Source organism: Bombus pyrosoma, linkage group LG11, assembly GCF_014825855.1.
Source record: "Bombus pyrosoma isolate SC7728 linkage group LG11, ASM1482585v1, whole genome shotgun sequence".
Taxonomy (NCBI): domain Eukaryota; kingdom Metazoa; phylum Arthropoda; class Insecta; order Hymenoptera; family Apidae; genus Bombus; species Bombus pyrosoma.
Window position 1 is genome coordinate 6,648,494 of NC_057780.1, and position 12,510 is coordinate 6,661,003.

The 12,510-nt window shown below is 39.8% G+C and overlaps 1 protein-coding gene across 12 annotated transcripts in view; it reads left to right on the forward strand.

Moving 5' to 3' along the window:
• The window catches only part of LOC122572509, a 125,920-nt gene that overhangs the window by 31,312 nt on the left and 82,098 nt on the right, over positions 1 to 12,510 (forward strand). For 10 of the 12 annotated variants that reach the window (XM_043737514.1, XM_043737515.1, XM_043737516.1 and 7 more), the window contains 3 exons: positions 1,262 to 1,347; positions 3,301 to 3,442; positions 5,841 to 6,031. In XM_043737514.1, coding sequence (XP_043593449.1) covers positions 1,262 to 1,347; positions 3,301 to 3,442; positions 5,841 to 6,031 — 419 coding nt within the window. The remainder of the gene's footprint in view (positions 1 to 1,261; positions 1,348 to 3,300; positions 3,443 to 5,840; positions 6,032 to 12,510) is intronic. The other 2 variants (XM_043737523.1, XM_043737524.1) reach the window with 1 other exon arrangement.

Consider the following 12,510-nt stretch of genomic DNA (forward strand, 5'->3'; position numbering starts at 1 on the left):
CGACCCCGAAACCGTTGTCAGAGTTTTCCTTCTTTTCCCCTCGTTTCTAAATTACCTGTGTATCCGCACAAGCTGACGAAACTATTCGAATACTTGCAGAGAGACCTTGTGTGAATGTGAGGCTTTCGAATGAAATTCTTTGATTCAGTTGACGCCCTTGGTCCTTGTCTCGGGAAATTTAGTCAGTAGATATCGATAAATGTATTAGGTTGTCCCAAAAGTTTCTTTTGTCTCATGAGTGAAATGATAGATGCACAACATTTTCTATTTTAAATTATTTTATGGATTTTCTTATGGATTAATTTATGGATCCATTTTGTAGAAATAGAATAAAATGGATCATAGGTAATTCAATAAAATAATATAAAAGAAAAAATGTTGTGCATTTGCCACTTCCTTATAAAACGAAAGGAATAATAAGAATAATTATGTTATGATCCTTTGGTATAAATGAGTGGTATAAAAGAGTAATAATTGCAGGTGGATGAAAATTGGTTCTATGGAGACGCGATGAATTACCTGGGATTAAGTAGGTCTGTTCGATGTTGGGACGTTTATGCGTTTCTAGCCGCAACCAAAAGGCTCGTACCGCCGTGTTCAAGCCAGAACAGCGTATCTGCAACTTTCGCTTAAATCAAGTCATTGCTGCCAGTTGGCACAAGAGTTAGCTGTTCATCTTTATGCATATTAAATGAGAAGACCGTGTCTGCATCGAAACTGAAGATACACATGATAGTTGATGTCTCGGATGGTATATTAAACTGACGTCGAGGTTGTCAAATACTAAAAGTCGTTTCTCTCAAAACCACCGTTTCACCAGATTACGCTTATTTGAATTAACAGGACGGTACATAGATGTTATCTAAGCTCGTCAGCTGTTCACGCGATACGTAAAGTTGTGTAGAATATTAAACGCCATGTTCTCATAGACACAATATCTAATACACGAGAAGAATATAAATTTCTATATTCAATTGACATTTATAAATATTCATAAAAAATTGGAAATTGCACAGACGTCCTACAAAACGCTGCACTTGTACATTTGTACAAAATGTGGCCATCGAATGGATTGTTTCTGGTTCCAATAAAAGCGTGACGAGAGAGAGAGAGAGAGAGAGAGAGAGAGAAATGGGGGAGTAGAGGAAAATGAATGCATCGATAGGGAAGTGTCGTTGGGAATTCTTTTGTTTTCGCGAGGAACAGCGGTCGTCCGGTAGAGGCAAACCAGCTGATTGTTCGATGTTTGCTGTGTGTGCAGATCAACGAGGCAGTCGCGTCCACGAGCGGGGACAGCGCGAGCAAAAATGTGACGGGCAACCAAATTACCGTGACGCTTGTCGACAAGTAAGTGGCATTTCATTCTTGCCGTTTCTCTTCCATCCGTTATTCCATCGTTAATCGTATCCATTCTTTGTTCCCCGTTTCTATCGTTCTCCCTGCCTCTTGTAACGTCTTCTTCGTTTTTTCTTTCTCTTTCTTGCACGCGTGCATTTCACGAGCATCTAAAACATCGCGCAGCGTAGACAATCGAGACGTAATAGCGTACAACGGCGTTTTTATTCGGGACGGAAGCTTAACGGTTTCGATCGGACGAGAAATCGACGAGGTCGACAGTCCGCGGACGCACGGTCGAGCGTTAAACCTGAAAGTTTGCCAAAAATACTAATTTTCCATCTTGTTCGACTCGTTTAGCGCGGATGTCACCACGGTGATGTTATCCTGATTGTTTCCGGAGATGGGTGTCGCCAGGCTGGCGCTATCGACCTTCTCAACGCGTTAAGAAGAAGATAATTTCAGTTGCCCACGCAACTTTTCGCCTGGCCGTGTAACTTTCAACGAACGGCCGCGCAACATCGTCCAGTCAACGTGTTAGTCTGTGATTTCTGTGAACGCGTATTCGACCGTTTAACGAACGAACGATATCGACGTTCCGACGAACTCGGTGAAGAGCCACACACATCGGCGCGGCGATTTTCACTCAGCGTCCTGCGACAGGTCACAGGTGTGCTGGAAAAATTTGTAACTCTCAACTGGTATCGTTGAATCAGCAGGAACCATGACGATCTACGATCAAGTTATTCGACCTGTTAGCTGTTTCTGACGAGTATACTCGTCGCGAAGAAATGGCGATATTTTGCGTCACGACGGGCCCTGTCGCTAATGAAATTCAGAAAATGAAACAGTTCTACGTTATAACAGTCGCGCATACTCTGCGTTTCACGAGTATACTCGTCGTCGCTTATTTTTCGCCACACATTTTACGTACACGTTTCTCGAAGTTTTGAAGCAGAATTTTTCGTTTAATTTTATCACTAATCTCCGTCAAATCTCTGTCAGCTAATGTAAAAAAATACACGATAAAATTGAACATTCTAAATTTGAGTAATCGAGCACAGATCGCTGTAGTCATCCGTGACACGACAATGTATCATTTATGTAAGAATTTGAGAATCGAAGTGTAAAAGAACCAACTATTTGATCAGGCGTACTGACCTCTTTTCCCTTAGATCGTCAAACAAGGGATTGTCAATAGCCAAAACAATAGCCATAAGCGACTTGCCTTGAAGCGAATATGTACCAAATATTTCTTGTATTGGGTGGTGTAACTAGGTGATTGCGGATTTTGTCAATATCATGTAATGACAGAATTCGCAATCACTTAGTTGCCAACTCAATATAATCAAATATGTACACGTACGAATTTTTATCAGCCTGTGGATTACAGTTCTCTGGGATATCTCGTTCGTTAGAACGTCAGTTCGTCCGAATACGCGTCCACGTGAATTTTGTATATTCTGCGAGCCGCGATAGATGGAAACACGCTACGGTACAACGTTTAACTTCCGCAAGGTACCGTATAGTATTTGCGCGCTTCTTTCTGCGACCGCATTTGCGTTTGTTAATCCACGCAATTTATCTTCTCTTAATCGTGTTAAATTGAATTCATCGACGCGGTTCACCGATGACGACCGTCACGGTGTCAACGTGTTAGCCGTGTTTTAGCGCTTTGATTTGTCAAAATAACCGAGCAGATGGTCGAAAAAGACGCTCAACTTTTTTATCAGCTGATACGCTCGACCGTGGCGACGTGCAATGTAACGCGAAATGTGAAAACTCGCGGCACACCGCGATGGGAAGTACAATTACAAGCCGGATACGTGAAATTGCGATTGGCGTGATTGATATCCCATTGCGATGCAACCGCGCGTACCATCGCTGTTCTCCTAGCGAGGGGCATTAGTGTGTCGGAAGTTGATTCCTCGCGCGATCTGATGTGTCTTGGTGTTTCTGTCATAGGGAACAGATCACGAACGTCTTCACTCCTAAACTAAGCAACGGTACCATACCTAAGGGCATAGTGAAAGAGACGAAAGAAGCGAAGGAAGGGAAGGACGCGGCCGAGAAACAGCAGACCTGTCCAGAAGAAACGAAGCTTTTAGTGAGTGCAATGAAATACGTTCTTTTCTTTCAATTTCTGTGGGAAATAGAAAGATAGAAGTGCTTTAGGATAGGAATTTTCTAGACAGAGTTAAGCTAGGGTTTATTAAACGCAATTCTACTTGTAGACGTTCGCTGTTATTCGGAAGAGATCAAACTTTTTAGCGAGAAAAGGTTTCTTCGACCGATCCTTTCTTACAAATGGAAAGGGAAAGTTTTTGTAATAGGAAGCTTTCTTACGTAGAATCAAAGTAAGCTTGCTAAAGGGATCTACAGATGTACAGGAATATCTACAGGTGGATTCGTGGATATTTACTCTTATTTGGAAGAAAATAAACTTTTAGCGTGTGGAACAAGATACGTTCTTCTTTACAATTTCTACTGGATATAGAAAAATAGAAATCTTTTAGAATAACAAGTTTTTAGATACAGTTAGAATGGATGAGTTATTAAACACGGTTCTACTTGTAGATGTTTATTCTTATTTGGGAGAAACCAAATTTTTGGCGACTGCAACTTCCTTCTCAATCTCTTCTAGAAGTAGAGACAAAAATGTTTTAGAACAGAAATTTTGTAGGTAGATTTGAGACAGGATTACCAGATGCAGATCTGCTTGTAGATACTTTTGCTGGGAAGATATCAAAGCTCCAGCGAGTGGAAGAGATATGCCTATTTGGAAGAAACCAAACTTTTGGCGACTGCAACTTCCTCCTGTCTCTGCTAGAAATAGAAACAAAAATGTTTTAGAACAGAAATTTTCTAAGTAGAGTTGAGACAGGATTACTAGACGCAGATCTGCTTGTAGATACTTTTGCTGGGAAGATATCAAAGCTCCAGCGAGTGGAAGAGATATTCCTATTTGGAAGAAACCAAATTTTTGGCGACTGCAACTTCCTTTTCAGCCTCTGTTAGAAATAGAAACAAAAATGTTTTAGAACAGAAATTTTCTAAGTAGAGTTAAGACAGGATTAGTAGATGCAGATCTGCTTGTAGATACTCTTACTGGGAAGAAACCAAATTTCCAACGAGTGGAAGAGATATTCCTATTTGGAAGAAACCAAATTTTTGGCGACTGCAACTTTCTTTTCAGTCTCTGTTAGAAGTAGAAACAAAAATGTTTTAGAACAGAAATTTTCTAAGTAGAGTTGAGACAGAATTAGTAGATGCAGATCTGCTTGTAGATACTCTTACTGGGAAGAAATCAAATTTCCAACGAGTGGAAGAGATATTCCTATTTGGAAGAAACCAAATTTTTGGCGACTGCAATTTCCTTTTCAGCCTCTGTTAGAAGTAGAAACAAAAATGTTTTAGAACAGAAATTTTCTAAGTAGAGTTGAGACAGGATTAGTAGATGCAGATCTGCTTGTAGATACTCTTACTGGGAAGAAATCAAAGCTCCAGCGAGTGGAAGATACGCGTTTCTTTTTGAAATAGAAATTTTATATTAGAATCACATAGACGCAATCTCACGTATTTACAGAAATTAAAGTTTTAGCGAGTGGAACAAAATGAAAGTTGAAGGAAATATCGTCGCGATTATCAGGAAATAGCAAGTGACGAAGGACAGCTGCGACAGGATCGATGTTTTTAATATTCTTGAAAGTAACTGGTAGTTAGCTTCTATTTTTATAACTCGCGGGTAAAAATGATTTCTCCTTCATGATGCTTATGTAAACACGTCCGTGCGATTGGTTAAGTGTGAGGTAAACATTTCCCGGAATTGTAATTCACCATCCGCCATTCGTTTCTGCATAATTAATCGTGGGCAACGTTGTTGAAGAATTCCGTGAAAATTAACCAAAGTATCCTTGTTTCTCTGCTATGGAACGCAAGCTTTCCTACTCTCCATTCTTATTCAAATTATATATTATTATGTGAAATTATATAAATTATATATAAATTATTGAAATTATTCTAACCATTTCCTTTTACAGGGAATATATCAGGAATTTGATACAACGATGGTTCTATATGTACGATAAACGTAATTATAATTTTAGTCGTTGATGACAAGCTAATTACGACAAAACGTGTATCGAAAATTTGGGAAGAGCGCATGTATAGGAAGGTGACGTGTATTGGAACGAACAAAATTGTGAAATATAAAATTACAAGGTAACACGGTCGAGCTACCAATAAAATGTTTAAAAACGTTCCATATAACGCATACAGCGTGGACGTTGAAAGTAATACGGTATAGTTCCTCGCTTATGTGCCAAAATTCATTTTATATGAAATGTACGATAGGAATGTAAAAAGTAATACAGTAGAGTTTCTCGTAACGTTCCCAAGTTTTCCATATAACGCGTACAACGTGGACATAGAAGCTTCGCGTAATAAATGTTTAAACACATCGGCGAGTTATTTCGACATGGTGAGACGATGATTCATATTTTCAGACACCGGTGCAAGGCGGAAGAGTCGGTGAACGACGTGCCAGCAGTCCTTTCCAAAATGGTCAGACAGAAGTCCTGATCGGGGAGCTGGAGGGCGGCCCAAGGTCGCCGAGGGGATCCACGTCTTCGGCGGTGAACGACGCCAATTTCCTCAATACACCGGATGAACGTGACGATCAGAAGCCCATTTACAGGCGAGTACTAAAATTGAGCATCGATCTGTGCATGCTTTTGCTTCTTTTTAAATATATCCTCTGTGTGCCATCCCCCTAGTCGATACATTTTCGTTTATATCGAATCTGTAGCCTGAACGATCGTGCAACGTCAAAGATATTCACGCCTGTCGTACGTTGTTACACAGCTGGTTAGCGAAACATCGCATCAAGTAAGATGTTTATACGCTGACTCATTTTTAATAAGTCGTTCCTGCGTAATTAATCGACGCATCGTTAATAACGAATGGACTGCGGATGTTTATGCTTTTATGAAAAATTGTAAACTGTACAGAATACAGAATACGCATAATATACAGAAATATATATGTATATAAGATGCTGAGAGTATGATACTTACTTAAAAAATTACTTAAAATTGGTAATTCTTTGCATATGTGAGTATTAGTAACTTTTACATTAAAGATCTTCTATCATGTTGGTAATAGTCATTAATTGTAGAATATAAAAACGGTTCCATTTATAAGATAAAAGATTAAGAGATTAAAGATAAGAGTAGCTATCTAAATATGTATTTTAATTGGAAATGAATCTCTGTGTATGTATGATTCCGCTTTTTTAAATTATACCCATAATGTAATTAATTATATCCATGTAAATTCGCATAAACATCCGTATTCCAACAGTAAATATCGCAAACCCTGGAAACACCCGAAGCGTGGCGTTACGAAGCAACACCGTATGCGTGTAAGATGAAACATGTTGAAGAAATGACACCCAATCTAAAGGATATTATATTTTCCTACGAATCATCGGAAGAGGGATCAGTTTTCTATAAATGGTCGTCCTCTTTCGATTCAAAATTCAAACAGAATGTTGAAACATTCGGAGCATCTGATGCTATTAACAAGATAGGTGTAGAAACACGACGAAGGGATCTGTCAGTGTGCAAAACCGAAATCAGAGATATCGCACCAGTCTTCTCCTAAAATGACTTCGTATCAGCCTTGCGCTCCTAGATAGCGTATTCGTTGATGTAGCTATAATTGTATATTCTACGATGTACAATTATTTGAACAGGGTACATTTACACAGAAGTCGGTAATCTCTGCTATGCTAACGATTAGCTGCGCTAACAAGCGTTCATGTAACGTCGTAGGCTCTGGCACACTGGAATTCCGACAAATAATAAATTAATCAGAATATTGAAAACCGAATATGTACAGTTCGTTGTAGAAATATCTGGTCGCCTGACCAATCTATAGTCAATTTTTATAATCGTTGATATAATTGTACTGTTCATAGACTATCGCTCTTATGCAGGTCAAAAATATATGTTCGTCGTATAATCGTGGATGAGGCAACTACGAGCTCGACCAAGTTTATGAAGATGCACGATTCACAGTTACTACAATAGCGATTCATGTCTATCTAACAACGTGATACGTGCTTAAATATGCCGTTCGTATTCTGCTAACAACAAGTACGTACGTACACATTTGCAGTCAGCGGACTCCATTGAATTTGGTTCGGAGTTTCTCGGTGCCCTTTAATTTTATAGGTCACCTTAGTTTCCGCGAACGTTTCGCGCGAGCAAGAAATAATCGTTGGTGGGCGTATACAATAATAGCGTTCAAAAGTCTCAGTCCTATTTTTAATATCACTTTGATATCTGATCTATAACGTGCACTTTAAATTGCATCCGCTCTTTAATAAAATCGTTAGTACATCTGTAGTATATATTTCTCTTATCGTATACGGCAAGAAGTGAAACAAATTATCACAAAATCATCGTACTTCGATTTTGGAGCAAAAACAATGTTACGAAGTTTATAGAAATTAAAGTATTTGATGTGTATAGATAGATATAACTATATGGAATTACTATATTAAATTGTTTATTTGAGAACAACGATCGTATCTGTATAATATAATACAACAAGTACTCGTATAGAATTATGTATAATAATATAATTGTACATATATTGAACACGTAAATACAATATATTATATATATATATTTCGCGAGCCAATGTACATACGTTAAAGTTTTATCGCATAAAATGTTATTGTAGCGAAAGTGTCTCTCGCAGTTCCCTGCAAGTCGCATGAAATCGAATGCACCTACGCAGCTGTTACCCTGCCAGCACGCGGTTATTCATCAGGTGACTGTTAGATGTCGCGGTGAACGTGTTCGTGAGCAACGTAGCACCAGGAATCTCTGTTATCGGAAGAAACCAGACGCCAGTTGCACGAGGCAGAATGTAGAGCCGTTCTACCGTGATCCGGCTCGCTTTAATGGAATCTTGAAAGCGTGGAATCACAAGTAGAAGCGAATGCTCACAGGGAGACACGAATTCATTTTCTGACCCGTGCAAATCATTCAGCGACTCTGCAATTATAATGCAGTAAAAGTTAATAGCGCTAGCGGAATAACGTATAATGCAACATCGACGCCCATTTCATTGGCGTTGAATTTACAAAGCTCTGAAAGATCAAAGAACCCGCTACGTTCTTATATAGTTGAGCGAATGAATATTCAGTTCAATCCATTGACACACGTTGAGCATCGCGCGAATTTTATACATTTTGCTCTGATCGTGAGAGTCAGTGGCGCGAGTAGAATTTTTATAATGTGAAAGAAAAATGTAGTTTGTCCGTTGGTGCAGAGTATTTGACTTTCTTTAAGTTTCATACGATCCAGATGAAAGAAGAGATAGCAACAAGAACAGAATGCTGATCAAATTCTTGAAATCTCTTCTCGTAATTGCGCCATGTAAAGAATATATCAGAGTAATAAGTACGTTATAGAAGCTGTTTACATAAATCAGAGATACAAGAGGAATTTTTATGATTCCAAAAAGCTAGTTCATCGTATCTATACAACGCACTTAACTTTCTCCGAATTTCATGTAAGGTTTAGATGAGAGAAGAGATAGTAAAAAAGAAAAGAGAAAAAGAAGAGATACCGAGCAAATTCTTGATATCCCTCTTGGTAATTGCAATGCAAAGAATTTATTACAATGGTAAATACGTTGTACAAGTTTCTTGCATAGATCAGAGATACAAGAAGAATTTCTACAATTTCAAGAAGATAGTTCATCGTATCTATACAAAGCGCTTAATTTTCTCCGAATTTCATAAAATTCTAAAATCCAGATGAAAGAGCAGGTAAATGATATCGATCTTTTCGTTCTCGAAATTCCACCTTTTGCACCTGTCCGATAAAATTCAATGATATAAATTGACAAAAAAGAAGAAAAAAAAAGAAGAAGAAGAAAGGCACATTGCTAAATCGAAATATCAAGACAATTCAAATCCTAAATGGTTTAACCTGCAATTTCACTGTGGAACAGTTGCCTCCACCGAATTTAGAATCGATTTCCGCTGATTAAAGAGAGAGACGGCTGGAGGCAGTTTGTACTTAGGTGGCACGTCCGTTTCTGGGTTGTTTTTTCGGAAACGAGCTCGCAACTTTTAATTGAACGCGTATCTCTGCGACTTTGTGGTCCGTAGAGCACGAAGGTAATTAATTTGTAGAAAGCGGGGCCAATGGAGCCGAGTAGAGGCCAGGCAGCACACGTTGAGCGGAATAGACGAGGTCCACTGTAATCTCCGACGTGGCTCGAGCATCGGCCAAGTGGATTCCTATCTCTCTTTCCCTTTCTCTTTCTCTCTTTCTCTTCTCGTAGTCACTTCGCCGGTATTTCACGCTCGTGACACACCCACCGCTAGGTTGGTGTAAGTGCAGCCTAAACAATGCGTTTTCCAGACCTCGCGATGCAAGCGCCTCGTTCTATCTCAGCGTTGCCCAACCTGTCCACGTTGCGCCATGGAATCTTTGTCATTTTCGAGACGTAATCCTTCGTTATCTTTTGCAAATACAAGGGCGAGCCGTAATTCGTGGCACGGACGAGGTCAGACAGATTCTGTGACTCGAGAGTAGCAAAATCGCGCTGGAGACTTGGCTCGATGGGAATCGACGTTGAAAAGTTGTCGGTTACACGTCTGCTCGTTCCACTAATTCTCGATTAGAGTGGAATGGACAACTGGCAGAAGGTTATTCTACGTGCGAAAATAAGTTGAGAGCGTAAAATGGGGTCTTTACGCTCAAGGCATTGTTTCGAAGAAGTTTGAACGAGTTTGACGAAGAAGTAGCGTCGTATCGTAGAACGTTTAAATTTGTTTAGATTCGAATAGTCGTCGAATTTTTTCCCCTTTTTCTATCTAATTTCTGTTTAACGTTTCGACGTTCTTATACCGTTTTCGATTATCGTACAGTGGCTGATAATATTTCAAACGGCAGGCCGAGTTTTTCTTCGAGAAGTTTACGAAGTGGCGACTGAGACGCGCAACGTTGGGAAACGCTGCTTCGTTGGCTTTGGATTCCTCCCTTCTTCGTTCCTTTTCTCTTCCCTATGTCGTCTCTTCCCTCGCCTTTTCTTCCTGTCGTTGTCTTCTTGCGACCGAACGGTAGAAACGAATGGCACATCATCGCAAACACGAAGAAACTGTTCGCCCCGCTCTTTGCTTATGACCACGTTGTACTCGGCAAAGTATGATGTCACAAGTACAGTTCCCATTAGAAGGTCGAAATAACGGTCGAGATAACGAACGATTCCTTAATTCACGAATTTTCATCGTTCCCATTCACGCGTTTATTTACAGTCGATAACAGCCAGATAGTCGCGATAAAGAGAAAACCGAAGAGACAAGAAGCAAGAACGCAGACAAAATCTCGGGACACTGTCGTTGACGATAACCGTGGATATTTGTGGTAATAATTGCAATTTCGTGCAATGTTCAAAAATTAATAAATCAATTTTTATAAATTTGTAAGTTAAAAATTCATAAAATTTGTTTCAAGTCCGCCAGGCTGAAACGAAATTAATAAATCTGCGAGATACAGAAACACGAGTAACTTGGCGCGTTTCGCTATATCTTGAAAGATGGAGAAAAGTGCTAAGAAGGTGTAGCACGGTGCTGTTTTCTTTCCCATTATCGACTGGTTCGACTCAAGAATAACGAAATTACATTGCAGTCTCCATCTCGCGCAATTCGATTCAATCTGCTTAATCGTTATCCCATAACAGCCGCCGTGTAACGTAAGTTTGCTTGAAACGGCAAAGAAAGAAAAGAAGACGCGAGAAACTTGATATTTGAAAAATACCAAAAATGCTGGATTACGTCATTTCGTAATTGCGTCAGCGGGTCCCATTATGTGCTATTCGATGTAAGGTGTTCAATCGTCGATCCGTAACAGTCCGTAAAACGTTCGCCCGGCTCAAAAGGTAAAACACACGGGCAACTTGAAAGTCGAATAATAGCAAGAGATGCTATGATACGTCGTTTGATCCAAGGAGGGCAGCAGAAACTTGAAGCTTAAAGCGATAATGAAAAAATCGAGTGGCTCTGTCGGTTATTGTGAAAAACGAGGAAAAAGGTGGGCCGTATTCGACCGGCGAGACGTCAACATCCGTCCGGTTGATAAATGAGAGATTTCGAAACAGGAAATTCGTCGCGCGGAAACAAGGGTCGCCATCTGTAGGGTTTTAGCCGAGAAAACGAGCGATCGAGCCAGTTTCCGTTCGCGACAGAAGAACTGGAACAGAGGAACAGTTAAATGGCGTGATGTATATCGAAAATCGGGCTTATATAACGCGGACTAAGGGAGAGGAGAGAAAAAATTGTGATTCAGTAGCTCAGTCCTCGGGGACGACCTTTAAAACCGATGGCTCGTGTCGACGCGTTCAGCCAGAGAGACGAAATCACTGGTTTCCAGCCATTCACGCTGTATTCTCGTGTAAAAGTGGCCCGTGATGTCAATGGGCGCATTCATTCGCACCTGTACCTGTATCGTATAAAGTCTATGAATAAATGGAAGGTAATTTGCTTCGAAGAGAACGCGATCTTCCTCTTCCTTTCGACCTTGCAAGCAAACCACTAGCACGAAAAATAATAATTTTCATTCGCGAGCAGAACTTCCCTCCGTGGACTGTTACAATTCTCTAAGCTGTTCCATTGTGTTGCTACAGCGTTCCGACGATTGTTCGTATCTCATTATATTGTTCGTAGTAAGCTGCCGCTTGCTTGAATACCGCCATGCGTATACCCATAAGAATCTAAATATTAGGTTGGCAACTAAGTGGTTGCGGACTTTGTCAATAGGTGGTATTGATAAAACCCGCAATCACTTAGTTGCCAACCTAACATAATAATTGATTACAACGATGATCAAAGTATCCGAAGACCAAAATGCATATACGTATTCGTAAAAAATGTAGGTATATGTTTAATTGGAATAAAAAAAAAAATAAAGTATCTGAAGACCAAGATAAGAATTTACCTAATAATTAATTAATATCTACGTATTACGTTGTGGCGTTAGTAATTTCTGTTCGCCAGAGTACTGCTCCTGATCATCGAAATAGAATCGCTCGAAATTCTCGATATCTTCTTCGTCCATTTTAGTAAACAATTGAGAGACGTGAGCAAATTTT